Here is a 25,456-nt window from a genome sequence, read left to right as displayed (position 1 = left end):
TCTCTGATGATCCACATTTATTGAGCAATGGGAACTTTCTGGAAAAGGCACTGTGGGAGCAGAATGCGGCCTCATCCCTGGAGCCCTGTCTCCCCCGCTCCTGACTCGCTGGCCGGGAGCAGCTCTGAGGATGGGGTTCTCCCCTCTCCTGCCCCTGCCACTCACTGGGCAGCCCCCTCAGACCCTGGGCACTGCTCTTAGCTCCTCTGCCTCCCTCAAGAAAACACAGGAGCTGCCTGCTGCTATGAGGACCTCATTGTTCTCCAGAGCAGCCTCTCACCCTGACCCCTTCCCAGAGCCCAATCCATAGTGTGTGGGTGGATGGGGATGGAGGTGAGATCGAGAGCTGGGCTTTAGCGTGCATACCCTTAGGGAGGCTAGATGTCTACTCTGTCCCCAGGCTCCATCGGGCCCCAGCTCGCCACTCCAAGTCCCTCCTGGCGTGAGCGAGGAAGCGCCCTGAGGATGACACGCCAGCTACACCCTCCTCCCCTGGAGGACCTAGCTTTCAGCACAGGCCACCTGGCCACCATTTCCACAGCCCTGTGAGTGTTCACTGGTCTTTCTTTCAGCTGGTCGGTCCACTCTCTGCTCCTCCCCTCCCTTCTGCTCCTTCAGCTCCACGCTGCCCTCCTGCTGCCACTGGTCCCAGAGCCCACACAACCTCCTCAGCAGCTCATGAAAGTCGGCTTGGAACCCGGAGGAGGAGAAGTAGTAGACAAAGGGGTCGACACAGGAGTTCAGGGTGCTGAGAAGCGTCACATAGATCCTCCACGCTGGGCTTTCACCGCAGATATAGCCCACGACATGGGACACGTTGTAGGGCCCAAAGCAGACAAGGAAGTTGAGCAGCGTGGCCGCCACCAGCCCCGCCACCCTCCTCTGCCGGCGGTGGCTGCCCCCTCTGCCGAGGATCCACACCAGGCGGCTGTAGCAGTAGCTGGTGATGATCAGCGGGACCACAAAGAGGACCACAGCCATCTCCAGCCGCACGGGCAGGAGGATGGCTAGTTGGTCCTTCCGGAACTCCAGGTAGCAGGTCCCATTGGTGCCCTGGCTGTGGGAGATGTCCCCTGAGAATTCTATGACGTAGACCACGCTGCAGTGAGCAGAGGCCAACAGCCAGCAGGCCACACTCACCAGACCTGCCTGCCCCAGCCTCGGCTGGGTCTTGTACCACAGTGGGTGGGCCACACTCAGGAAGCGCTCAATGCTCACAGCTGCCAGGAAGGGGGCGGTGAGATAGATGGTGGTGAAGAAGATGAATCCAGAGAGTGGGCAGAGGATGAAGGGCAGGGGCCAGCGCATGCCATTGGCTGCCTCCACCATGCGGAAAAGCAGGAACAGCAGCAGGAGCAGGTCCGAGGCGGTCAGGTTGAGCAGGAGCACGTCCACGGCCACCGGGCGGCGCCGCAGCTTGTCCACGAAGACCACCAGGGCCAGCAGGTTGAGGGGGAGCCCCACCAGGAAAGTGAGAAGGTACACCGAGAAGACGAACCAGTGATTGCCGGAGAAGTAGGACTGGTCGGGGCCTGTATCCATGGTGGTGGCCACTGGTGAGAGAGAGTAACATGGAGTTGTTAGTGAGGGGGCCTAACAGCCTCTGGCCAGCAGCATCTCCCCTAAAAGGGCACGAGGTCACTATGCCCACCCCTCTTGTCTCTGGGTGCCTTCCAGGCGGGGTCAGCCTGCCTGTCTTCCTGAGCATGCCCTGTCCCCTGTCCCTTCCCCAGCAGAGAAGCACCAAGGTTCTCCTCCACCCAGCCCCTCGGGCCCAGGCTCACCTGCTTCTTTGAGACCCCAAATGCTCTGCCGCACAGCACCTTGCTGTCTCTCCAGACCTAGTGCGGTTGGCTATTTATCCGGCAGAACTGATAAAGACCTGGCCATGCCCATGACGTCACTCACTGTTGAGCAGTGGCACGAAGATGCCTTGAGCTCCGTTGCCAGGGCTGGTCAGCATGCAAAAAGGGGAACAAATTCCACAACTGCGTGCCTCCCTCCTCATGCAGTCTCAGCTGGGATGCTCCAAACAGGCCCCAGCTGATGTCTTCTTCCCCTCCCCTCTCTTCCACTTGAATTTTGTCTGATTCTCTAGAATGGCACTTATCCAGTTTGCCTTGTAAGGGCACAAAGCATGAGCCAGTGACAGAGACAGGACTCCGTGAGGTCTGTTCCTTCCTGACTTTATGATGTGGGGGAAGTGATGTGTCTCTTCTTCCTCCCCTACAGAACAGGGATTGTCATAGTGCCTGTACCATATTTCAAAGCATGAACACATGCAGATGAAAACATATATACAGGTAGATTAAAATGTTAATAATATAGGTCAATTGCTTTTTGGAAATATTTATTTTAGATTCGGGAGCACATGTGCAGGTTTGTTACATGGGTATATTGCATAATACTGAGGTTTGGGCTTCGATTGAACCCATTACCAAAATTGTGAACATAGTACCCAGCAGGCAGTTTTCCCACCCTTGTCCTCCGCCCTCCCTCCCCCACTTTGGAGTCCCCATTGTCTATGGTTTCCATCTTTAATGTTTGTGTGTACCCATTGTTTACCTCCCACTGAAAAGTGAGAACATACAGCATTTGATTTTCTGTTTCTGTGTTAATTCACTTAGGATCATTCACTTAGGCCTCCAGCTGCATTTATGTTGCAGCAAAGGACATGATTTCATTCTTTTTTATAGCTGCATAGTATTTCGTGATGTGTATGTACCATTTTTTCTTTATCTAGTCCACCATTGATGGGCACCTAGGTTGATTCCATCACTTTGCCATTGTGAATAGTGCTGTGACAAACATACGCATGCAGGTGTCTTTTTGGTAGAATGATTTCATTTTATGAAAAATGACATTGATAATTTGGTAGGAATTGGGTGGAATCTGTAGATTGCTTTGAGCAGTATGGACATTTTAATGATATTGATTCTTCTAATCCATGAACATGGAATGTTTTTCATTTATTTGTGTTTTTTAGTTCTCCTTGTAGAGATCTTTCACTTTCACTTCCTTGGTTAGATGTATTCCTAGGTATTTTATTTTTGTGTGTGGCTATTGTAATTGGGATTGTGTTCTTTACTTGGCTCACAGCTTGACAATTGTTGGTATATAGTAATGCTACTGATTTTTATACACTGATTTTGCATTCTGAAACTGCCAGTCATTTATCAGGTCTAGGAGTATTTTGGAGGAATCTGTAGGGTTTTCTAGGTATAGAATCATATCATCAGTGAACAGAGATAATTTGACTTCCCCTTCCTATTTGGATGCCTTTTATTCCCTTCTCTTGCCTGATTGCTCTGGCTAGGACTTCCACTACTATGTTGAATAGGAGTAGTGAGAGTAGGCATCCGTGTCTTTTTCCATTTCTTAGGGGGAATGCTTCCAACGTTTGCCCATTCAGTATGATGTTGGCTGTGAGTTTGTCCTGGATGACTCTTATTATTTTGAGGTGTGTTCCTTCGATGTCTAGTTTTTTGAGGGTTTTTATCATGAAGGGATGTTGGATTTTATTATATGTTTTTTTCTGCATCTATTGAGATGATCATATAATTTTTGTTTTTAATTTTATGTGGTGAGTCACATTTATTGATTTGCATATATTGAAACATCTTTGCATCCCAGGAATAAAGCCCACTTGATCATGCTGAATTACGATTTTGTCATGCTGCTGGATTTGGTTTGCTAGTATTTTATTGAGGATTTTTAGATCTATGTTCATTGGGCTATTGGCCTACAGTTTTCTTTTTTCACTGTGTCCTGCCAGATTCCGATATTAGAATCAGACTGTTTTTGTAGAATGAGTAGGGAATCTCTCCTCCTCAATTTTTTGGTAAAGTTTCAGTAGGATTGGTACCATCTCTTCTTTGCAGGTCTGGTAGAGTTTGGCTGTGAATCCATCTGGTCAAGGGCTTTTTAAAGGTGGTAGATATTTTATTACTGATTCAATTTTGTAACTCATTATTGGTCTGCTCAGAGTTTCAATTTCTTTCTGGTTCAATCTTGGTTGTATGTTTCCAGGAATTTATTTGTTTCCTCTAGATTTTCTGGTTCATGTGAATATAGATGTTCATCGCAGTCTCTGAGGATCTTTTGTATTTCTGTGGAATTAATTGTAATGTTGCCTGTGTTATTTCTGATTGTGCTTTTTTGGAGGTTATTTTTTCCTTTGTTAATCTAGCTTGCAGCCTATAAATCTTGTTTATTCTTTCAAAGAACCAATTTTTCATTTCATTGATCCTTTGAATGGCTTATTTGTCACAATTTCGTTTAGCTCTACTCTGATTTTAGTTATTTCTTTTCTTCTGCTAGCTTTGGATTTAGTTTGCTCTTGTTTTTCTAGTTCCTTCAGGTGTAATGTTAGGTTATTAATTTGATATCTTTCTAACTTCTTGATGTAGGCATTTAGTGATATAAAGTTTCCTCTTAAAACTGCTTTTGCTGTATCCCAGAGGTTTTGGTATGTTGTGCCTCTATTTTCAGTTGTTTCAAAGAAGTTTTTGACTTCTGCCTTAATTTTTTGACTTCTTCCTTAATGACTTACCCCAAAGTCATTCAGGAAATAGTTGTTTAGTTTCCATGTATTTGTGTGATTTTGAGAATTCCTTTTGGTATTGATTTCTATTTTTATTCCACTGTGGTCTGAGAAGAAGGTTGGTATAATTTTCATTTCTTTAAATTTGTGGAGATTTGCTTTATGACTAAGCATTGGGTCAATCTTAGAGTATCTTCTGTGTGCAGACGAGAAGAACGTATATTTTGTGGTTGTTGGGTGGAGTATTCTGTAGATGTCTATTAGGTCCATTTGATCATGTGTCCAATTTAAGTCCAGAATTTCTTTGTTAGTTTTCTGCCTCAATGATCTGTCTAATGCTGTCAATGGACTGTTGAAGAACCCCACTATTATTGTGTGGCTGTCCATCTCTTTTCTTAGGTATCGTAGTAATTGTTTTATAAATCTAGGTACTCCAGCGTTGGGTGTTTATATATATAGGATGTTAAATCTTCTTGTTTAATTGAACCCTTTATCATTAGGAAGTGCCCTTATTTGTGCTTTTTTACTGTTGTTGGTTTAAAGTCTGTTTTGTCTCATGCAACAATAGCAACCCTTTGTTTTCCATTTGCATGAGAGATCTTTCTCCATCCCTTTGAGGGTTTGGGTATCATTATATGTGAGATGGGTCTCTTTAAGACAGCAGAAGGTTGGGTCTCATATTTTTATCCAATTTCCACACTATGTCTTTTAAGCAGAGTGTTTAGGCCATTTACATTCAAGGTTAATATGTGAGGTTTTGTCCCTGTTGTGATTTATCATCGTGTTGTTAGTTAGTTACTTTGTAGTCTTGGTTGGGTAGTTGCTTTACAGGGTCTGTGGGCTTTGTACTTGTGTGTGCTTTTGTGGTAGCAAGTATCATTCTTTTGTCTTCACGTTTACAGCTTCTTTGAGCATTTTTTGTTGGACCAGTCTGGTGGTGATGAATTCTCTTACCATTTGATTGTCTAGGAAAGATTTTATTTCTCCTTTGTGACACTTAGTCTGGTAGGATATGAAATTCTTGGCTGGCATTTTTTCTTTAAGAAGCCTAGAAGGCTGGGCGTGGTGGCTCACACCTGTAATCCCAGCACTTTGGGAGGCTGAGGTAGGTGGATCACAAGGTCAGGAGTTTGAGACCAGCCTGGCCAATATGGTGAAACCCCGTCTCTACTAAAAATACAAAAAAATTAGCCGGGCATGGTGGCACATGCCTGTAATCCCAGCTACTTGGGAGGCTGAGGCAGGAGAATTGCACGAACCCGGGAGGCAGAGGTTGCAATGAGCCAAGATCGCACCACTGCACTCCAGCCTGGGCAACAGAGCAAGACTCCATCAAAAAAAAGAAGCCAAAAATAGGCACCCAATCTCTTCTAAATTGTAAGACTTCTGCTGAGAAATCCACTGTTATTCTGAATGGACTCCCTTTATAGGTAATTTGGCTCTTTTCTCTAGCTTCCTTAAAGATATTTTTCTTTCATGTAGTCTCATGACTATGTGCCTTGGGGATGGTCATTTTGTATAGTACCTCTCAGGCAGTCCCTGAATTTCTTATATCTGCATGTTGACCTCTTTAGCAAGATTAGGGACATTTTCCTGAATTATACGTTAAAATGCATTTTCCAAGTTGCCTATTTTTTCTTCTTCTCTGTCAGGAATGCCAATGGGTCATAGTTTGGTCATTTCCCATAATCCTACACTTCTCAAAGCCTTTGTTCATTTCTTAAAATTATTTTTCTTTATTTTTGTGTGACTAGGTTAATTTAAAAAATTCATTCTGCCTCTGAAATTCTTTCTTCTGCTTGGTCTAGTCTATTGTTGAGGTTTCCAACAGTATTTTGAAATTCCTGTAGTAAATTTTTCAATTCCAGAAGTTCTGCTTGATTCTTTTTGTGTTTTGGTTCTTTCTCTCTATATATAGTTTTTTTCCCCCTATATATATATCTTTCACATCCTGGCTCATTTTTATGGCTTCTTAGTATTGCATTTCAACTTTCTCTTGGGTCTTGCTGAGTTTCCTTGCCACTCACATTCTGAATTCTAGATCTGTCATTTTCAGCATTTCAATTTGGTCAGGATACATTTCTAGGGAGCTAGTGAGATCCTTTGGAGGTGACAAAACATTCTGGCTTTTTGTACTGCCAGAGTCCTGTGCTGATTCCTTCTCATCTGAGAGGGCTGATGCTTCTTTTTCAAAATTTGCTTTCATTTGGGTGGGGCTTTTTAATTTTTTTATTCTTTTTTTCTGTTGAAGGTATGACTGTGGTGTGTGTTGTGTGTGATCAACTGGCTTCATTTCTGGATGCTTTCGGAGGGCCAAGGCTCTGTACAAGTTCTTGGTTGCAGATAGGTTCATGAGGTTGCTTTCTCAGATGCCGCTTGTTGTAGCAATATATTTTTGTTTCGTGGTGCAATTTAAGCTGAAGTCTAGTAGATGGCACTTAAGAAGAGCTGGCAGGTAGGCCAGGGCCCAGTGGTCACACCTTCCTTGACAGGAGTGGCAAGAAGAGATCGTGATGGGGTGCTCTGAAGTGACACAGAAAGGGGTAAGGGGTGCACCAGCTCCTTGTCCTAAGCCAACAGAAGCATGATCCACTTCCCTACACCCCTGTTACATGGCACATGACCTTCTGGTTATAAAGTCTTCGTTTATAACCAAGTGCTTTTCCCAGCCAAAGTGCTGTTGTGGACTGTAGATCCACCTCTCTGCCAGCTACAATTAAGATAGGCGTCATGGCAGAGCCTCTACCCCAAGTCCAGAGCATGCAACTCCGTGAACTGTCCTACATTGCTGGGACCCTGCTGCTGCTGTAGGGAGGGAGAGTTGGGTGCTGCCCTTTGTGAAATCCCAAATAAGAGCTGTGTCAAGTACTTTGAAGGAGGCCTGGCATGTGATGGTGAGTGTTCAGCACCTGTCAGCTGCCAGCATCCAGGTCACAGGTGTGGGCATGACTCTGGGGTGACAGTAATAATAATAATGGTGGCGGTGGTGATGATAACAACTGCTTTTCGGTAGGCACATAATCCACAGATCCAGAGATACTCCACTTCTCAAGGCATCCCCTATTGTCATGAAATCCTTTGTGCCTCACAGTGGGGAAGTGACTTGCTCCAGGTGATACAGCTTATTAAATATCACCACCCGGGTACAAACCCAAGTGCTCTCCAGTGCAGAGGTAATTTATTTCTTCATTCAAATACTTACGGAGCACAATGATGCCATTTCACATCCACTAGAATGGCTATAAGCAAAAGGCAGACGATAACAAGTGATGGTGAGGATGTGGAGAAACAGGGGCCTCTCATTGCTGCTGAGAATGTCAGATGGTACAGCTGCTTTGCAAAGCAGGTGGCAGTTTCTTAAAAAGTTAAACATCAATTTAACATGTGATCCAATAATTCCACCATAGGTATTTATTTAAAATAAGTGAAAACATTCGTCTAAGCAAAGACTCAGTCCTCAATGTTCGTAGCAGCATACATCGTAAGAACCAAAAGTAATTCTCAGCAAACTAACACAGGAACGGAAAACCAAACACTGCATGTTCTCACTCATAAGCAGGAGCTGAACAATGAGAACACATGGACACAAGGAGGGGAACATCACACACCGCAGCCTGTCGGGGCATGGGCGGCAAGGGGAGGGGTAGCATTAGGACAAATACCTAATGCGTGTGGGGCTTAAAACCTAGATGACGGGTTGATGGGTGCAGCAAACCACCATGGCACATGTATACCTATGTAGCAAACCTGCATGTTCTGCACATGTATCCCAGAACTTAAAGTATAAAAAAAGAAGAAGAAGAAAAGAAAGAAAAAGAAAAAGAACTAAAAGTGGAAACCTCACCTGGAGGCCCTTCTGCTAGTTAGTGGATAAAAAAAGTGGCACATCCATACACTGGAATTCTATTTGGCAATAAAAAGGAATGAGCTGCCTGTACCTACTGCGTCAGAGCTCCCCAACCCCGGGCTGCAGACCCGTGCAGGTGAGTGGTCTGTTAGGAACCCAGCCACACAGCAGGAGGTGAGCAGTGGGCAGACAAGCCGGCATGACCGCCTGAGCTCCTGTCAGATCAGCGGCAGCATTAGATTCCCACAGGAGCGCGAACCCTATTGTGAACCGCACATGCGAGGGATCTGGGTTGCTCGCTCCTTATGGCAATCTAAATAATGTCTGATGATCTGAGGTGGAACAGTTTCATCCCAAAACCATCCCCCCACTCCCCTGAGGTCTATGGAAAAATAGTTTTCCACGAAACCAGTCCCTGGTGCCAAAAAGGTTGGGGACTGCTGTACTATATCATGGGTGAATCTTTAAAATATTACGCTAAGTGAAACAAGCCAGGTGGTCCCATAGAGGGCTAAGGAGAGCTGCGGGGGCAGGTCCATGGGGCCACCGTCCTGGCCTGCGTGGCTCCTGTGTACAACTGGCTCACCGTCCTCAGATCTTGAGGCCCCAGAGAGGAGGGGCTCCTGGGATCACTCATGGGTTCCAGCCCTGCCTGGAGGATTACAGTTCGCCTGGTGGGATCACCGAGGAAACGGAGGCCCGCAGAGGAATGCAGCAGCCAGGGAGCAGCGGAGCCTGGATGAGAAGCCGGACCTGTGGCCCCCAGTCCTGTGCTTTCTCTCCACATCATCTCTTAAAATGAGGGGAGCACCTGCAGGGTCACAGGAGATAGGACTTCACACGTGGGTCCCAGAGGAAGAAAGCTTCTTGATTTCTGAGACTCTGTGGGGAGGAGGGGTGGAGAGAATTCAGAACAGGGCTGGGCCCACCGCCTGAGTCTTCTCTGGGAATGGGAGTTTGACTCCTGAGCCCACTGCCCTCCGCGGTTCCCTGGCAAGGCAGGAGCTGACCCCCCAACACCCATAGTGGAAAGCCGGCGGGGCAGCAGGGAGGAGAAGGGTGTGGATAAGGTGAGGGTGTGGCCAGGGACAGGAAAAAGGGGTCCCCCAGGGAGAGCCCAAGGGTCAGCTGGGCCCCATCCATGTCACGGTTGAGCTTAGCAGATCTCAGGGGCCACCTGGGCAGGGGTGGTCTGGGGGTCTGGGGAACAGTCAGGTGAAGAGAGGACACACAGAGAGAGGGCCCCACCTCCTGGTGCTGCCAGATGTCCCTGAGGCTCAGCAGTCCCCTCAGCGGGCTGATGGAGGATGCCCAGGATGGGCAGTGAGCCAGAAGAGGATGGGGGGAGTGAGCTGGAATGACAAGGCTATTAGCCTGAGGTTCTAGCAGCTTGGGTGAGAAGCTGATGGGGCATCCTGGCTGGAGCTGAGGCTGCACTGGAGGAGGTGAGGGGCTGGGAAGATGCAGGAACACAGAAGGGCCAGGGAGGAATCAGGGTCCTGTCTGGGTAGGGGCCAAGTGTGTAGCCAGTGCCTCTCAAGAGCAGGGCTCGGGGGCTCGGCCACAACCCAGCGCTATTCCCTCCCCAGCCCTCCTGCCTGTTCACACCTGCACTGGGGCCAGGTCTTCTCCACCCTCGATGTACCTCTGGGAAGGCCCCGGGCCTCGCTGGCTCACCCCTGACAACACAGGGTGCCCTGTGACTGCAGCCATGAAACCATCTCCAAGTGGCAGTAGGTGTGTGGGATAAGGAGTGATCACATCCAGGTGCGGTTCTGCACAGGCTGTGGGCTTGTTTTAGTTTTTGCGAGGAGAGGCCCCTCTGTTCTGCCTTTCCTTCCCCTCTAGCTCCGCAGTGGTGGTTTCTGACCTTTCCAGGGCTGGCAGAAGGATGGGGAGGAGGAAGACAAGGGGCGGGGGCAGCCTCCGCTGGCTGGCGCTGCAGGACCCAGGCAGTGGCCTCAACTCCAAGGACTCCTCCCAGGGAGTGCGGCTGGGGACACTGGGGGTCCCTCCCTGAGGCACAGGGGATGTGGCCCTGGCCGGCTGCGCAGCTTCCTTCTCTCAACCATGGGAATCCAGCCAGCTGTTCAGCTCCCCGGTGGGGTCACTTGAGCCTCCCAGGAGGACCTAAGGAAGATTTCTAACCTCTCTGGACGCTCTCTCAGGTGTGCCCACGCCTGCCAGTGAGAAGCCAGCTCTGCTCTGTGATTCTGTCTCTGTCTCTCACTGTGCCGGTGTCTGTCTGTCTGTCTGTCTGTCTGTCTGTCTCTGTTTCCTGCCTCAGAATGACAACACAGCCTCTCCACATCTGTTTTCTCAGGCGTGTGTGGGTCATCTGACCACTCTGCCCCTTCCAGGTTCCAGGTCCCCCATCATCAGCCTCTCTCTGTGTGGCCTCCTGGCAGCTCCGGTCACCAGGTTTCGGGGGGGGACAGCGAGGGGGTCTCAGCCTATCACCACCTCCCTCCAAAGACGCCATCTCCCTCCTTTTTGTGTGTGATCGCTTCACCCATGGGAGATTCACACCTACTTGCTCTGTCTGATGGAGAGGGTGCCAGCTGCTGCACCCCCCCCCCCAGTCTTCTCCCACCTCCTCTCTCTGCCTTTCTCCCACCCCACCTAGATGGCACCAGGCGGCAGCCCCAGATGCATCTCCCGTTCTCTGACAGCCCCGTTCCCTGGGCTTCTGAGATGTATGGAAAATGCTCCAACATCCTCCTCACCCCCACTCCCACGATCACCCACACCCTGATGGCTTTTCATCTTCCCCACCCCTGGGCTTTTGCTTATACAGACTGGGCTGGGCTGGGAGATGGCTGGGGACAGCAAAGCCCATGAAGCTGCCTCTTATTCCCTCTTATAAACCTGGGGGAGGAGGGAGACTCCAGCTCTTCATGGCTCTCTTTCGACTGTGAGGTTTTCAGTTTTTCTGTTCTCTGCCTTGGGGTGGCAGTGCCCATTCTGAAGTTGCAGGATTCCATGGCACCTTTGTCCCCTTTCTGAGCCATGAACACCCCTACCTGCATCAACTTCTTTGCAGCCACCAGGGCTGAGTGCCCTGGGGATGGACAGGTGAGCCGTGGGACAGAGAGACAGCTCATGGTTTCAACTCTCCACAGAGTCCCTCTACTTCCACCTGAAATCCACTTCCCCACACACAGCCAGTCTTCATTCTCCCAGCACACTTAACCCCAGGGAGGAAGCAGATATTTAAAGACCTTGGTGTCGAACTCTCCAAAGTTCTGAGCCCAGCCATCTGCATGCAATAGGTGTTCAACAAATGCTTCTGAAATACTGCTGACAGCATGCAAACGGGCTGGCGAGTCTCAGGTGGCCTTGCTTGGGGAGGAGGTCCTGACCAGCTATTTCTCATGGGCCACCACTTAGGGAACATGAAAACTTCCTGAATGGCCATATTTTGATGAATAGAGCTCTGAGGAACATCTCTCTGACTTTGCAGAAACCTGAAGTCCATTGTGCTGACTAATTTTCTTTTTTTCTTTTTTTCCAAGAGGGCTTTTTTACTGGGAAAAGGTTGAACCCACACAAATAGTCAATATGCTTTGCATTTAGTTCTGTTTTTTATCATGGCCTGTTTACATTTGTCCTGCTCAGACAGCCTCATCTGACTTGGGACATTTGAATGGGCCAGGTGACCACAGGTGACACACAGATGGAGAACAGCAGAGTGGCTTAGGGGCATGGGTGTCAGAGTCAACTGACACCAGCTTCTGGTCCCACTTCAGTCGCCCACCAGCTATGGGATCTCAGGTAGGAGATGTCACCTCTCTGGGCCACTCCCTCATCTGAAACTGGGGATAATGCTGGTACCTCTCACGGGGCTATTGAGAGATAGAAGAAGATGATGTGTCAGGCCAAGTCCTTTAGACAGGGCAGCTGTTATTTTCATCCCTGCAAGCCAGATCCTCTCCCAGCATCCAGGCATCCTGGTGTTTGGCCCTTTTCCTCCAGAGTCTGGTGTTTTCTCCTTCCATGCACCAGTCCCACCCAGCCCAAGCACACCACCAGAACAAAACAGGAGAAGAAGGAAACACTGTTTTCTTTTGCTTGCTTCCACATTTATTTGGGTAATTTTTCTTCTGTCATTGTTCATAAATGTCTCTGATGATCCACATTTATTGAGCAATGGGAACTTTCTGGAAAAGGCACTGTGGGAGCAGAATGCGGCCTCATCCCTGGAGCCCTGTCTCCCCCGCTCCTGACTCGCTGGCCGGGAGCAGCTCTGAGGATGGGGTTCTCCCCTCTCCTGCCCCTGCCACTCACTGGGCAGCCCCCTCAGACCCTGGGCACTGCTCTTAGCTCCTCTGCCTCCCTCAAGAAAACACAGGAGCTGCCTGCTGCTATGAGGACCTCATTGTTCTCCAGAGCAGCCTCTCACCCTGACCCCTTCCCAGAGCCCAATCCATAGTGTGTGGGTGGATGGGGATGGAGGTGAGATCGAGAGCTGGGCTTTAGCGTGCATACCCTTAGGGAGGCTAGATGTCTACTCTGTCCCCAGGCTCCATCGGGCCCCAGCTCGCCACTCCAAGTCCCTCCTGGCGTGAGCGAGGAAGCGCCCTGAGGATGACACGCCAGCTACACCCTCCTCCCCTGGAGGACCTAGCTTTCAGCACAGGCCACCTGGCCACCATTTCCACAGCCCTGTGAGTGTTCACTGGACTTTCTTTCAGCTGGTCGGTCCACTCTCTGCTCCTCCCCTCCCTTCTGCTCCTTCAGCTCCACGCTGCTCTCCTGCTGCCACTGGCCCCAGAGCCCACACAACCTCCTCAGCAGCTCATGAAAGTCGGCTTGGAACCCGGAGGAGGAGAAGTAGTAGACAAAGGGGTCGACACAGGAGTTCAGGGTGCTGAGAAGCGTCACATAGATCCTCCACGCTGGGCTTTCACCGCAGATATAGCCCACGACATGGGACACGTTGTAGGGCCCAAAGCAGACAAGGAAGTTGAGCAGCGTGGCCGCCACCAGCCCCGCCACCCTCCTCTGCCGGCGGTGGCTGCCCCCTCTGCCGAGGATCCACACCAGGCGGCTGTAGCAGTAGCTGGTGATGATCAGCGGGACCACAAAGAGGACCACAGCCATCTCCAGCCGCACGGGCAGGAGGATGGCTAGTTGGTCCTTCCGGAACTCCAGGTAGCAGGTCCCATTGGTGCCCTGGCTGTGGGAGATGTCCCCTGAGAATTCTATGACGTAGACCACGCTGCAGTGAGCAGAGGCCAACAGCCAGCAGGCCACACTCACCAGACCTGCCTGCCCCAGCCTCGGCCGGGTCTTGTACCACAGTGGGTGGGCCACACTCAGGAAGCGCTCAATGCTCACAGCTGCCAGGAAGAGGGCGGTGAGATAGATGGTGGTGAAGAAGATGAATCCAGAGAGTGGGCAGAGGATGAAGGGCAGGGGCCAGCGCATGCCATTGGCTGCCTCCACCATGCGGAAAGGCAGGAACAGCAGCAGGAGCAGGTCCGAGGCGGTCAGGTTGAGCAGGAGCACGTCCACGGCCACCGGGCGGCGCCGCAGCTTGCCCACGAAGACCACCAGGGCCAGCAGGTTGAGGGGGAGCCCCACCAGGAAAGTGAGAAGGTACACCGAGAAGACGAACCAGTGATTGCCGGAGAAGTAGGACTGGTCGGGGCCTGTATCCATGGTGGTGGCCACTGGTGAGAGAGAGTAACATGGAGTTGTTAGTGAGGGGGCCCTAACAGCCTCTGGCCAGCAGCATCTCCCCTAAAAGGGCACGAGGTCACTATGCCCACCCCTCTTGTCTCTGGGTGCCTTCCAGGCGGGGTCAGCCTGCCTGTCTTCCTGAGCATGCCCTGTCCCCTGTCCCTTCCCCAGCAGAGAAGCACCAAGGTTCTCCTCCACCCAGCCCCTCGGGCCCAGGCTCACCTGCTTCTTTGAGACCCCAAATGCTCTGCCGCACAGCACCTTGCTGTCTCTCCAGACCTAGTGCGGTTGGCTATTTATCCGGCAGAACTGATAAAGACCTGGCCGTGCCCATGACGTCACTCACTGTTGAGCAGTGGCACATAGATGCCTTGAGCTCCGTTGCCAGGGCTGGTCAGCATGCAAAAAGGGGAACAAATTCCACAACTGCGTGCCTCCCTCCTCATGCAGTCTCAGCTGGGATGCTCTAAACAGGCCCCAGCCGACGTCTTCCTCTCCCCTTCTTCACTTGAATTTTGTCTGCTTCTCTAGAATGGCATTTATCCAATTTGCCTTGTAAGGGCAGGAAGTGTGATGCAATGACAGAGAGCGAGCTCCGTGAGGTCTGTTTCTTCCTGACTTTGTGATTTGGGGGGAAATGACTTAAATTCTCCATGTTTCTGCTTTCTGCCCTGCAGAACAGAGCTCGTCATAGTACCCATCTCATAGATCAACGCATTAACACATGCAAATTAAAACAATATGTAGGTCGATTAAAAGATTACTAATACATGTTGAGTGGTTTGACAGAAGCCTGGCATGTGGTCGTGAGCGGGCAGCGGATGCCAGCTGCTATTTTCCCTGTCACTGGTGCAGGATTATCTCTGGGGTGACAATATAATAATAATAACAATAATAATGGTGGTGGCGATGATGACAACAGCTGCCTTTTCATGGGGACATAATCCGTAGCAGACACTGCTTCTAGGGCAACGCTTTTATGTCATAAAATCCTCGTCCTTCACCGTAGGGAAGTGACTTGCTCCAGGTGATACAGCTTGTGAAATGTCACCACTAGGGTTCAAACCCAAGTGCTGTCCAGTTTCACGGGTGATCTATTAGTTCATTCAAACAATCACAGGGCACAACGAGATATGATTTCACATCCACTAGAATGGCCACAAGCAAAAAGTCAGACAATGCCTATGGTCGGCGAGAATGTAGAGAAATAGGGGCCTCATTCACTGCTGGTGAGAATAATGGGAGGTGGTGTCCACGCTTTGGAAAGCAGGTGGCAGTTGCTTAAAAAGTTAAATATAAATTCACCATGCGGTCCAACAATTCCACCGTAGGTGTTTACTTAAGAGAAGTGGAAACTCAGGTCTACTTAAAGACTCAGTCCTAAATGTTCACAGCAGCGTTGGTCATAGTCACCAACAGTGGAAATGTCACCTGGCAGCCCATCAGCTGGTGAGTGAATAAAAAAGTGGCACATCCATATACTGGAATTCTATTTGGCAAAGAAAAGGAATGAGCTACCCATACACACGACAGCCTTATGTTGAGTGAAATAAACCAGACGTAAAAGACCATATACATATATTGTCAGATTTCATTTATTTATATGATATGTCCAGAACAGGCAAAGTTATAGAGTCAGAAAGTAGACTCGTGGTTGTCTGGGGGATGGAGGTAGAAATGAAGATTAAGTTGGTTTTTTTTTTTTTTTTTTTTGAGACAGGGTCTAATTGTCGCCCAGGCTGGAGTGCAATGGTGCAATCTTGGCTCACTGCAAACTCTGCCTCCCGGGTTCAAGAAATTCTCATGCCTCAGCTTCCTAAGTAGCTAGGATTACAGGTGCCCACCACCACACCTGGCTAATTTTTGTATGTTTAGTAGAGATGAGGTTTCGCCATGTTGGCCAGGCTGGTCTCGAACCACTGACCTCAGGTGATCCGTCCACCCCAACCTGCTGAGATTATAGGCGTGAGCCACCCCGCCTGGCCCAAGATTAAGTTTAAATCAACATGAAGTAAAATCCTTTACTAGGGTCATGAAAATGTTCTAAAACTAGCTGATGGTAATGGACTCACACCTCAGTAAATTTACTAAAAATCATTGAATTGTACACTTAACATTGGTGAATTTGATGATATGTACATAATATCTCAATTAAGCTGTTAAAAGTGCAGCAATAGGCTGGGTACGGCGGCTCAGGTCCATAATTTTAGCACTTTGGCAGGCTGAGGTGGGAGGATTGCTTGAGCACAGGTTGTTTGAGACTAGCCTGGGCAACATGAGGAGACCCTATGTCCACAGGGGGGAAAAAAAAAAAAAAACAAGAGAGAAAGAAAAAAGAAATTAGCTGGGTTTAGTGGCATGTGCCTCTGGTCCCAGCTACTTGGGAAGCTGAAGTGGAAGAATCGCTTGAGCCCAGGAATTCAAGGCTGCAGTGAGCCATGACTGTGTCACTGCACTCCAGCCTGAGCAACAGAGTGAGACTGTGTCTAAAAAAAAAAAAAAAAAATGCAGTTGTGAACGAAAAGTTTTTGCTGTCATGCTGTTTACATTACATTTGGTGGTGAGGGCTTGGGGGATGGAGTAGGGGAAGGATCATGAAGACATGGATACTGAAGAGGCAAAGAGCCACTGGAGGGAACACTGGGGCAGGGGAGTCACGGGTGCACAGACTTGGCCTGCTGGGGGGGCTGATAGGAGGTTTGGGTCTCACAGGAGTGAGAGGTGCCTGGGGTGGATCACACTGAGTCTCCTGGGCCCCAGGGAGGCACTGGATTTGCCCTAAGTGGGGGGAGGCAGGAGGAACTGGGAGAAGCAGCCCAGTACCCAGCAGGGGCTATGGAGCAGGAGCCAAAGAGAGTGGGCTCTGGCACCCCGTGGTGTGGGAGGAGGCACTGGGGCTCCCTGGGGTGGAGTTTGGGTTTTTACTGAAATTCCCTGGTGTTGTCACTGCACAAGCGCCGGGCTTGTTTCTGGCTTCCAAAAGAAGTTACTTAATTTCTCTGGCCTGTTTCCATATTGATAAAACAGACATAGAACTTTCTTTGGAAGGCTAGTAAAGGCATTCATTCATTCATTGAGTGAGTGTTTACTGAGCACCTACTGCATGCCACTCTCTCTTCTGGGCGCTGGGGATATATCATCAATTACAAGAAAAATCCTTGCATGCGTAGACATTTCAGCCTGAACAGAGCTCATTTGTAGAAATTGGTGCGTGCACCCCAGCTGGTGGCTGCCATTTGTTGTGCTCCAATACATCATCATGTGCATGGCATTGCTGTAATTTAGAGCAGGTGCCCAGGTGTCTGTCTCCTTCACAGCCACAGCCACTCCCCTCTGCCCTCCCTCTCATGGACGTGGGATGCTATCCTTTGCGAAATGGACCACAAATACAGGCTTAACCCCCACACCCCCAGGTTTCCCAAATGTCCCCTGGCTCTTGCGGGTTCTGCTTGGAAGGATCACATCCTGCTTTTACCCCTTCCTTGCTGTAGGGCCTTAGGCAAGTTTCTTCATCCCATTCCAGGACCGTAGCTACCTGGTGCAGCACCTTTGTGCAAATTAGGTGCTCCCTTTCCAGAGGAGCCCACCCCGCACCAAGTGCTGCCTAAGGAGTGGCTGGTGTATTTCTTCAAATTAGAACACAATACTCCTTCCCTTGATGCAAGCAAGGCAGGCATGTGGCTTGCTGAGCAAAGCACAGGCTAGAATTTAGTCAGTGTTTGCTCCTCTGCCCAGTACCTTCGTGTAGTGAACACCCGCTCATCTGTACAGCAGTGGCAAGACTAAACCACAGCGTTGTGTGAAGCTGAAGTGAGACAACACTCATTGTGGACACTCAGCATGACACCCATCATGTATTACAGACTATATAGTTGACCTTTGAATAGCACAGGTTTGAACTGTGCAGGTCCACTTACTTGTGGATTTTTTTCAATAAATACATTGGAAACATTTTCAGAGATTTGCAACAATTTGAAAAAACTTACAGAGGAACTACAAGCCTAGAAATATATTTTAAAAATTAAGCAAAAGTTAAGTATGCCACGAATACAAAAAATATATGTAGGTACTAGTCTATTTACTGCCATACATACTAGTCTATGTATGCCAAAATGGATACAAAGTTGTTTTTTTTTTTTTTTTTTTTGAGACAGGATCTGGCTCTATTGCCCAGGCTGGAGTGCAATGACATGATCTCGGCTCACTGCAACCTCTGCCTCCCAGGCTGAAACCATCCTTCCACCTCAGCCTCCCAAGTAGCTGGGACTACAGGCACACACCACCATGCCCAGCTAAATTTTTTGTATTTTTGGTAAAGACAGGGTTTCTCCATGTTGCCCAGGCTGGGCAAATCTCTTATAGAAAGTTAAAATTAGCAGGGTACCGTGGTTCACGCCTGTAATCCCAGCACTTTGGGAGGCCGAAGTGGGTGGGTCAACTGAGGTCAGGGGTTCGAGACAGGCCTGGCCAACATGGCGAAACCCCATCTCTACTTAAAATACAAAAAATTAGCCAGGTGTGGTGGTAGGTGCCTGTAATCCCAGCTACTTGGGAGGCTGAGGCAGGAGAATTGCTTGAACCTGGGAGGCGGAGGTTGCAGTGAGCCAAGATCACACCATTGCACTCCAGCCTGGGAGACAGAGCAAGACTCTGTCTAAAAACAAAACAAAACAAAAAAGTTAAGATTTATCAAAAATATATGCACACAAACACAAACTCTATTTGATGCCATTTGAAGTCAAGAGAAATGCAAGCAAACATAAAGATGTGCAGTATTAAAGTCATAATGCATATTTACTGTAGATATACTGTACTCCTATAATAATTTCGTAGCCACCTCCTGTGCTTTCTCCGTGAGCTCAACTGTTGAGTATCTGCTTCAAACACCACGTGAAGCTAATCATCTCCTGGTGAGCAGTTCTCGCCAGTACACTGTGTACAGAAGTAAAAAGTGATCTTTCGTAGTCATTGCATATGTTTCACCATGTTTAATGCAATACCGTAAACTTTGAATAACCCCCTTGGCCCCATATGCGGGGCCACTAGTGATGCCAGAGCTGCTTCCAAGAAGCAAAGAAAAGTCATGACATTATAAAAAAGGGTTGACCTGCTTGATATCTACCACAGATTGAGATCTGCAGCCGCGGTTACTGCCGCTTCAGACAGACAGCTTCTCTTATAAACAGACAACATAAACTTACGGTATTGATAAATACAGCACAGTGCTGTGAAGGTATTTTCTCTTTCTAATAATGTTTTCAGTAACATGTACTTTTCTCTAGCTTACTTTATTGTAAGAATACAGCACATAATATATATAACATACAAAATATGTCTTTTTTCTTTTTTTTCCAGAGACGGGATCTTGCTCTGTCACCCAGGCTGGAGTGCAGTGGTGCGATCATGGCATTGCAGCCTCAATCCTGGGCTCAAGGGATCCTCCCACCTCAGACCGCTGAGTAGCTGGGACTACAAGCACACACCACCACGCCCAGCTAATTATTTTTATTTTTATTATTTGTAGAGGTGGGGTCTCACTATCTTGCCCAGGCTGGTCTTGAACTCCTGGCTTCGAGCAGTCTTCCCGCCTCGGCCTCCTAAAGTGCTGGGATTACAGGCATAAGCCACTGTGCCTGGCTTCAAATATGTCTTACTCAATTGTTTATATACTGGGTAAAGCTTTTGGTCAACAGTAGGCTATTAGTAGTTGAACTTTGGGGGAGTCAAAGTCATGCACAGATTTTCCACTGCGTGGGGGTTCGGCACCCCATCCCCACATTGTTCAAGAGTCAACTCCGTGGCCTTTGCCCATCACTGCAGGACCTCGCATTTTCCCTCCCGGCTGAAGCATCTTTTCCTGCCAGCCTCCGTTCCAAGCTCCAAGGCTGCCCCCTTGCGAGTTTCACATGGTAGAACAGCGTCATTATCCTGCCTCCTGCCTCCTCTCCTACTCGGAAATCAAATGTTCTCTCCTGGGAACTGATTTCAGGGTAGCTGTCCTCAAGTGCATCACCGGAGTGGCAGTTCCTGTGGGTCAGAAACAGACTGCCTCCTCCTTCCCGTAAGTACAAGGCCTCTGCTCGCGGCCCACGGAAGACAGGCAGGTGAGGACGTGCAGAGGGGAGAGAAAGATAGGCGGGGAAGGGGCGAACTTCCTCGACACGTGCAGGGGCAAACTTACCTCCCCCGCCACCGTGCTCTGGCTCGGTGCTCCTCTCTTGACTGGGGTGCTGCCCTCAGCAGGCGCCGCTCTCCGCTCGAGTGGCTCCAGGGAGGCCTCCGAGCCAGGCTGCCCTGCAGTTCCTCCGAAGCAGCCCCGCGCAGGGGCCTGGAGAAGCAGCCGGGCCCTCCTGCCCCATGCTCCTTCCCCCGAGCAGTGGCGTTACTTCTGGGACTTGCCCCCTTGCGTTCTTGCCGCACACACTGTCTTCAGGCCAGGACCCCTTCCCAAGTAACCGGTCACCAGCGGATTAAGCACCACACTCCAGGCACCCGTGATGAGCCCCAGCTTCCGCCAGGAGCCTCCCAGATTGGGGTACAGGAAGCTGGCCACGTTGGAGGCGTTGTAGGGTCCTACGCAGAGCAGCAGCGTGAGGAGAGCCCCGCCGGCCACCCAGGCGGCCCTCAGCTTCCGCCTGTGCGTCAGGCCGGAGTGGGCCAGTGCCCGGAGGCAGCCCACGTAGCAGAAGGCTGTGATGGCCAAGGGCAGAAAAAAGAGCAAGAGAGAGAGGCTGAAGCGGGCCGGGCCGGCAGAGGCCGGGTCCCAGGCCTCCAGGCAGACCGGAGAGCCGTTGACCGGTGTGTTGATGCCCAGGGAGGTGTTGCTGTGGTCCAGCCAGCCTCCTGGAGCCTCCAACCCAAAGACCAGACCCAGGTGACACAGGACGAGGGCCCAGATGGCCGCGCACACCCCCCAGGAATAGCACGGCCTCCGGAAGGCTTGGTAGCCCAAGGGGAAGGCTGCTCCCAGGTAGCGGCCTGCACTCAGGGCGGCCAGGAAGCCCCCGCCGGCATAGAGTGGGAAGAAGTGGGCCACCGCGAAGACGGGGCACAGCGAGGCCGGCAGAGGCCAGGCCCCGGAGGCTAGCGCCTCCACCGCCTTCAGGGGCAGGGAGACTGTCAGCAGCAGGTCGGAGCAGCCCAGGTTCAGGGCGTAGACCAGGCTAGGGGTGAGACGGAGCCGGGCGTGGGCCGTCGCGCCTCGGATGGCCAGGACGTTGAGCGGGAAGCCCAGCGCAAAGGCAGCCACATAGAGGCCGAAGGAGAGCTGCGGGGGCAGGTCCATGGGGCCGCCGTCCTGGCCTGCACGGCTCCTGTGTGCAACCTGGCTACCTGTCCTCAGATCTTGGGGCCCCGGAGAAGAGGGGCTCCTGGGATCACTCGCGGGTTCCAGCCCTGTGTGGAGGATTACAATTCGCCTGGTGGGATCACGGAGGAAACGGAGGCCCACAGAGAAAGGCAGCAGTCAGGGAGCAGCGGAGCCTGGATGAGAAGCCAGGACCTGTGGCCCCCAGTCCTGTGCTTTCTCTCCACCATATCACCTCTTAAAACCAGGGAAGCTCCTGCAGCGTCACAGGAGATAGGATGTGGCGCACAGGTCCCAGAGGAAGAAAGCTTCTCGATTTCTGAGACTCTGTGGGGAGGAGGGGTGGAGAGAATTCAGAACAGGGCTGGGCCCACAGCCCGAGCCTTCCCTGGGAATGGGAGTTTGACTCCTGAGCCCACTGCCCTCCCCGGTTCCCTGGCAAGGCAGGAGCTGCCCCCACCCCCCACCCACATTGGAAAGCCGGCGGGGCAGCAGGGAGGAGAAGGGTGTGGATAAGGTGAGGGTGTGGCCAGGGACAGGAAAAGGGGGTCCCCCAGGGAGAGCCCAAGGGTCAGCTAGGCCCCATCCATGTCACGGTTGAGCTTAGCAGTTCTCAGGGGCCACCTGGGCAGGGGGTCTGGGGGTCTGGGGAACAGTCAGGTGAAGAGAGGAGCCACAGAGAGAGGGACCCACCTCTGGTGCTGCCAGATGTCTCTGAGGCTCAGCAGTCCCCTCAGCGGGCTGATGGAGGATGCCCGGGATGGGCAGTGAGCCGGAAGGGGAGGAGGGCGGGTGACAGGGCCATTAGCCTGAGGTTCTAGCAGCTTGGGTGAGCAGCTAATGGGGCATCCCGGCTGGAGGTGAGGCCACGCCAGAGGAGGTGAGGGGCTGGGAAGATGCAGGAACACAGAGGGGCCAGGGAGGAATTGGGGTCCTGTCTGGGTAGGGGCCGAGTGTGTAGCCAGTGCCTCTCAAGAGCAGGGCTCGGGGGCTCAGCCACAACCCAGCGCTATTCCCTCCCCAGCCCTCCTGCCTGTTCACACCTGCACTGGGGCCAGGTCTTCTCCACCCTTGATGCACCCCTGGGCAGGCCCCGGGCCTCACTGGCTCACCCCTGACAACACAGGGTGCCCTGTGATTGCAGCCATGAAGCCATCTCCAAGTGGCAGTGGGTGTGTGGGGTAAGGAGTGATCACACCCAGGTGCGGTTCTGCACAGGCTGTGGGCTTGTTTTAGTTTTTGCGAGGAGGGCCCCTCTGTTCTCCCTCTGCTTCCCCTCTAGCTCCATGGTGGTGGCTTCCGACCTGGGAGAAGGAGCGGGAGGAGGAAGGCGAGGGGCGGGGGCAGCCTCTGCTGACCAGCACTGGAGGACCCAGGCTGTGGCCCCCACTCTGCCTGTCAAGGGGTGGCACAGATGTCCAAGCCGACTCCCCCCAGGGTGCATGGCTGGGGACACTGGGGGACACTCCCCAAGGCACAGGGAATGTGGCAACGGCCGGCTGCGTAGCTTCCTTCTCTCAGCCCTGGGAGTCCTCCCAGCCTTTCATGTTTCCCACTGGGGTCTCCTGAGCCTCCCAGGAGGACCTAAGGAAGATTTCTAACCTCTCTGGACGCTCTGTCAGGTGTGCCCACGCCTGCCGGTGAGAAACCAGCTCTGCTCTGTGATTCTGTCTCTGTCTCTCACTGTGCCCGTGTCTTTCTGTCTGTCTGTCAGTCTGTCTCTATTTCCTGCCTCAGAATGACAACACAGCCTCTCCACATCAGTTTTCTCAGGCGTGTGTGGGTCACCTGACCACTCTGCCCCTTCCAAATTCCAGGTCCCCCATCATAAACCTCTCTCTGTGTGGCCTCCTGGCAGCTCTGGTCACCAGGCTTCAGGGGGGACAGCAGGGGGGTCTCAGCCTATCACTAACTCCCTCAAAGACACCATCTCACTGCTTTCCATACCTCGGGGACACTAAATTGGTCCATGCTCGCCTTTTTCTCGAGAGCCGCACCTGGGGTGCAGCGCCCGCTGTGAGCGGAGAACTGGCCTCCTACTGTTCAGTGTGTTGTTGGGAACTGAGAAATGGACAGAACGGAGGAACAATCCACAGCAGTGTGGTTTCCCCTCCTGCAGCAAGAGCGAAGCCATGGGGAGCCGTTGGGTTTTCCAGATCTTCTCTGCTTTGGCCCCACCCACCTGGCGTCTGGATCTTTGCCCAAGGTCACCTTCTCCGAGGGCCTTCCCGGGTGCCTCAGCCACACTGATCCCTCCTGTGAATCTCACTTTTGTTGTCTTTCTTCAGTGCGACATCGTCTTGGCTGGCTCCTGAGCTAGAATGCCGGCCTCCTGAGGGCAAAGGCTTTGGTCTGCTTTGCCTACTACACGTTGCACAGCAGGTGTTTGGGAACCTAAATGCACAATCCATTGTCTGGACCCTGGGAGGACTGTGAGAGCTGGGGTTGTGGAGGGTGGCCTGCGTCTGGAGTCCTGGCCCCCCAGCTTCCTGGCCACCTGCTCTTCACCTGCTCTTCACGCCTCAGCAATGTCTATTGATGGCCATATCTCATGGTCAATCAGCCATGTAGTAGGTTTATGTCAGCAGCTGTGCTGAGGGACAGGGTGGGAAGGGGAAGATGCTCGATGGTTGCCAGGGAGCTTAAGCCAGGCCCTTCAGGCTTAGGACTGCCTCAGCTCCCTCCAGGGGATCTTGCCTTAAAAACCCTTGGCGGCTCTAGACTAGAGATCCCCAAGGTTGGTCCTATGCCTTATCTTTTTGGTGTCCTAACAACTGGCTCTGTACTGGGTGCATTTCCAGGTGCTCAGTATCTGTGTGCAGAATGAATGAAGAAAGAGTTGAATGACACCAGACCTCATTTTGGGCACAGACACCCCAACACCCTCCTGTCTCATTTAAACAGTTTTTGTTGTTGTTGTTTTGAGGCGGAGTCTCACTCTGTTGCATAGGCTGGAGTGCAGTGGCGTGATCTCGGCTCACCGCTACCTCCGCCTCCCAGGTTCAAGCGACTCTCCTGCCTCAGCCTCCCAAGTAGCTGAGATTACAGGTGTGAACCACCACAGCCAGCTAATTTTTGTATTTTTGGTAGAGACAGGATTTTGCCATGTTGGCTAGGCTGGTCTTGAACTCCTGACCTCAGGTGGTCTGCCCACCTTGGCCTCCCAGAGTGCTGTGATTACAGGCGTGATCCACCACGCCTGGGCTTTAAACAGTTCTTAAAGCCTCACCTTCCTCCAGAAAAGTTAATGGTGCTCACGAGAATCAAACCAGGGACAAAGTGGATTGATGGGGCGATCAAGGCCTCCCTGAACCATAATTCCTAGAGTTACCGTCCAGGTACTGAGCAGAGATGGGAGGGAAAGGAAGGTGGGAGAGGAAGGTGGCAGTTTGGGGACACCTGCCACGTGCCAGGAGCCAATCTCCCTGATGATCAGATAATTACACCCCTGCCCTCTGAGGAGAATGGGCTTTAGCCCCTTTGCAGAAGCAGGTGAATGGGTGGAGAAAGATCAAACCCGAGAAGCGGAGAGGGGAGCTGGGGCACCTAACTGGAAAGTCTGAATCAGTGAACAGAATTCGAGAACGGGTGCAGAGGACCTCGAATGACAGAAAAGCTGTGAGGTTTCTCAGGGTGGCTGGTCTTCAAGACTTTCTCTGGCAGCTATGGGTTGTGCAAGAGCTGGGTAGTGTCACTTTTGGGAAGAGCTGTTTTGAATCGGCTTCCCCTTTTCACATTCTTCGAAAAATGCAAATAAAGGATGGAGGTTTGTTTTCTGGGGGACTTTCGGCTTCTGTGCTGGGTCTCAATGTGGCTACAGCATATAGAAGACGATGCCTCACTTCCTATCGTGGGCCACCTGCGTGGTAGGCAGTGGTCTTTCCCTCTCCACTTTACAGATGGAGAAGCCGAGACTCAGGCAAGCTGGCGAGCCCTGCCAAGATCACCGGGCTAGTTAAGCCGAAGAATCAAGATTCAAGCTCTCATGTTTGTCTGTCTGCAAAGCCAGTATGCTTTTCCTAACAAGACACCAGACTCTCTAATCTGCTGGTTTGATCAGTAAACCACTGTGACT

General features: G+C 51.2%; 3 protein-coding genes across 3 annotated transcripts; all 3 read right to left on the bottom strand.

The window, feature by feature from the left end:
* Window positions 1-501: 501 nt before the first annotated feature.
* LOC101143734 (free fatty acid receptor 3-like) lies at window positions 502-1,542 on the bottom strand. Its single transcript, XM_055368983.2, has one exon. The coding sequence runs from the start codon at window positions 1,540-1,542 to the stop codon at window positions 502-504; it is 1,041 nt and encodes a 346-aa protein (XP_055224958.1).
* A 10,908-nt stretch (window positions 1,543-12,450) lies between these two features.
* FFAR3 (free fatty acid receptor 3) lies at window positions 12,451-14,065 on the bottom strand. Its single transcript, XM_055368982.2, has one exon. The coding sequence runs from the start codon at window positions 14,052-14,054 to the stop codon at window positions 13,014-13,016; it is 1,041 nt and encodes a 346-aa protein (XP_055224957.1). The 5' UTR covers window positions 14,055-14,065; the 3' UTR covers window positions 12,451-13,013.
* Window positions 14,066-18,926: 4,861 nt separating this feature from the next.
* On the bottom strand, window positions 18,927-25,432 carry FFAR1 (free fatty acid receptor 1). Its single transcript, XM_004060517.5, has 2 exons — window positions 22,075-25,432; window positions 18,927-21,708 (listed from the first exon to the last, which is right to left on the bottom strand). Exon 2 carries the CDS (start codon window positions 21,358-21,360, stop codon window positions 20,458-20,460), a length of 903 nt encoding a protein of 300 aa, XP_004060565.3. The 5' UTR covers window positions 21,361-21,708; window positions 22,075-25,432; the 3' UTR covers window positions 18,927-20,457.
* Between the last annotated feature and the right edge of the window lie 24 nt (window positions 25,433-25,456).

Source organism: Gorilla gorilla, chromosome 20 (genome assembly GCF_029281585.2).
Source record: "Gorilla gorilla gorilla isolate KB3781 chromosome 20, NHGRI_mGorGor1-v2.1_pri, whole genome shotgun sequence".
NCBI classification, from domain to species: Eukaryota; Metazoa; Chordata; class Mammalia; order Primates; family Hominidae; genus Gorilla; species Gorilla gorilla.
The sequence above is the reverse complement of the archived record's forward strand: the minus strand, read 5'-3'. Positions and strand labels throughout refer to the sequence as shown.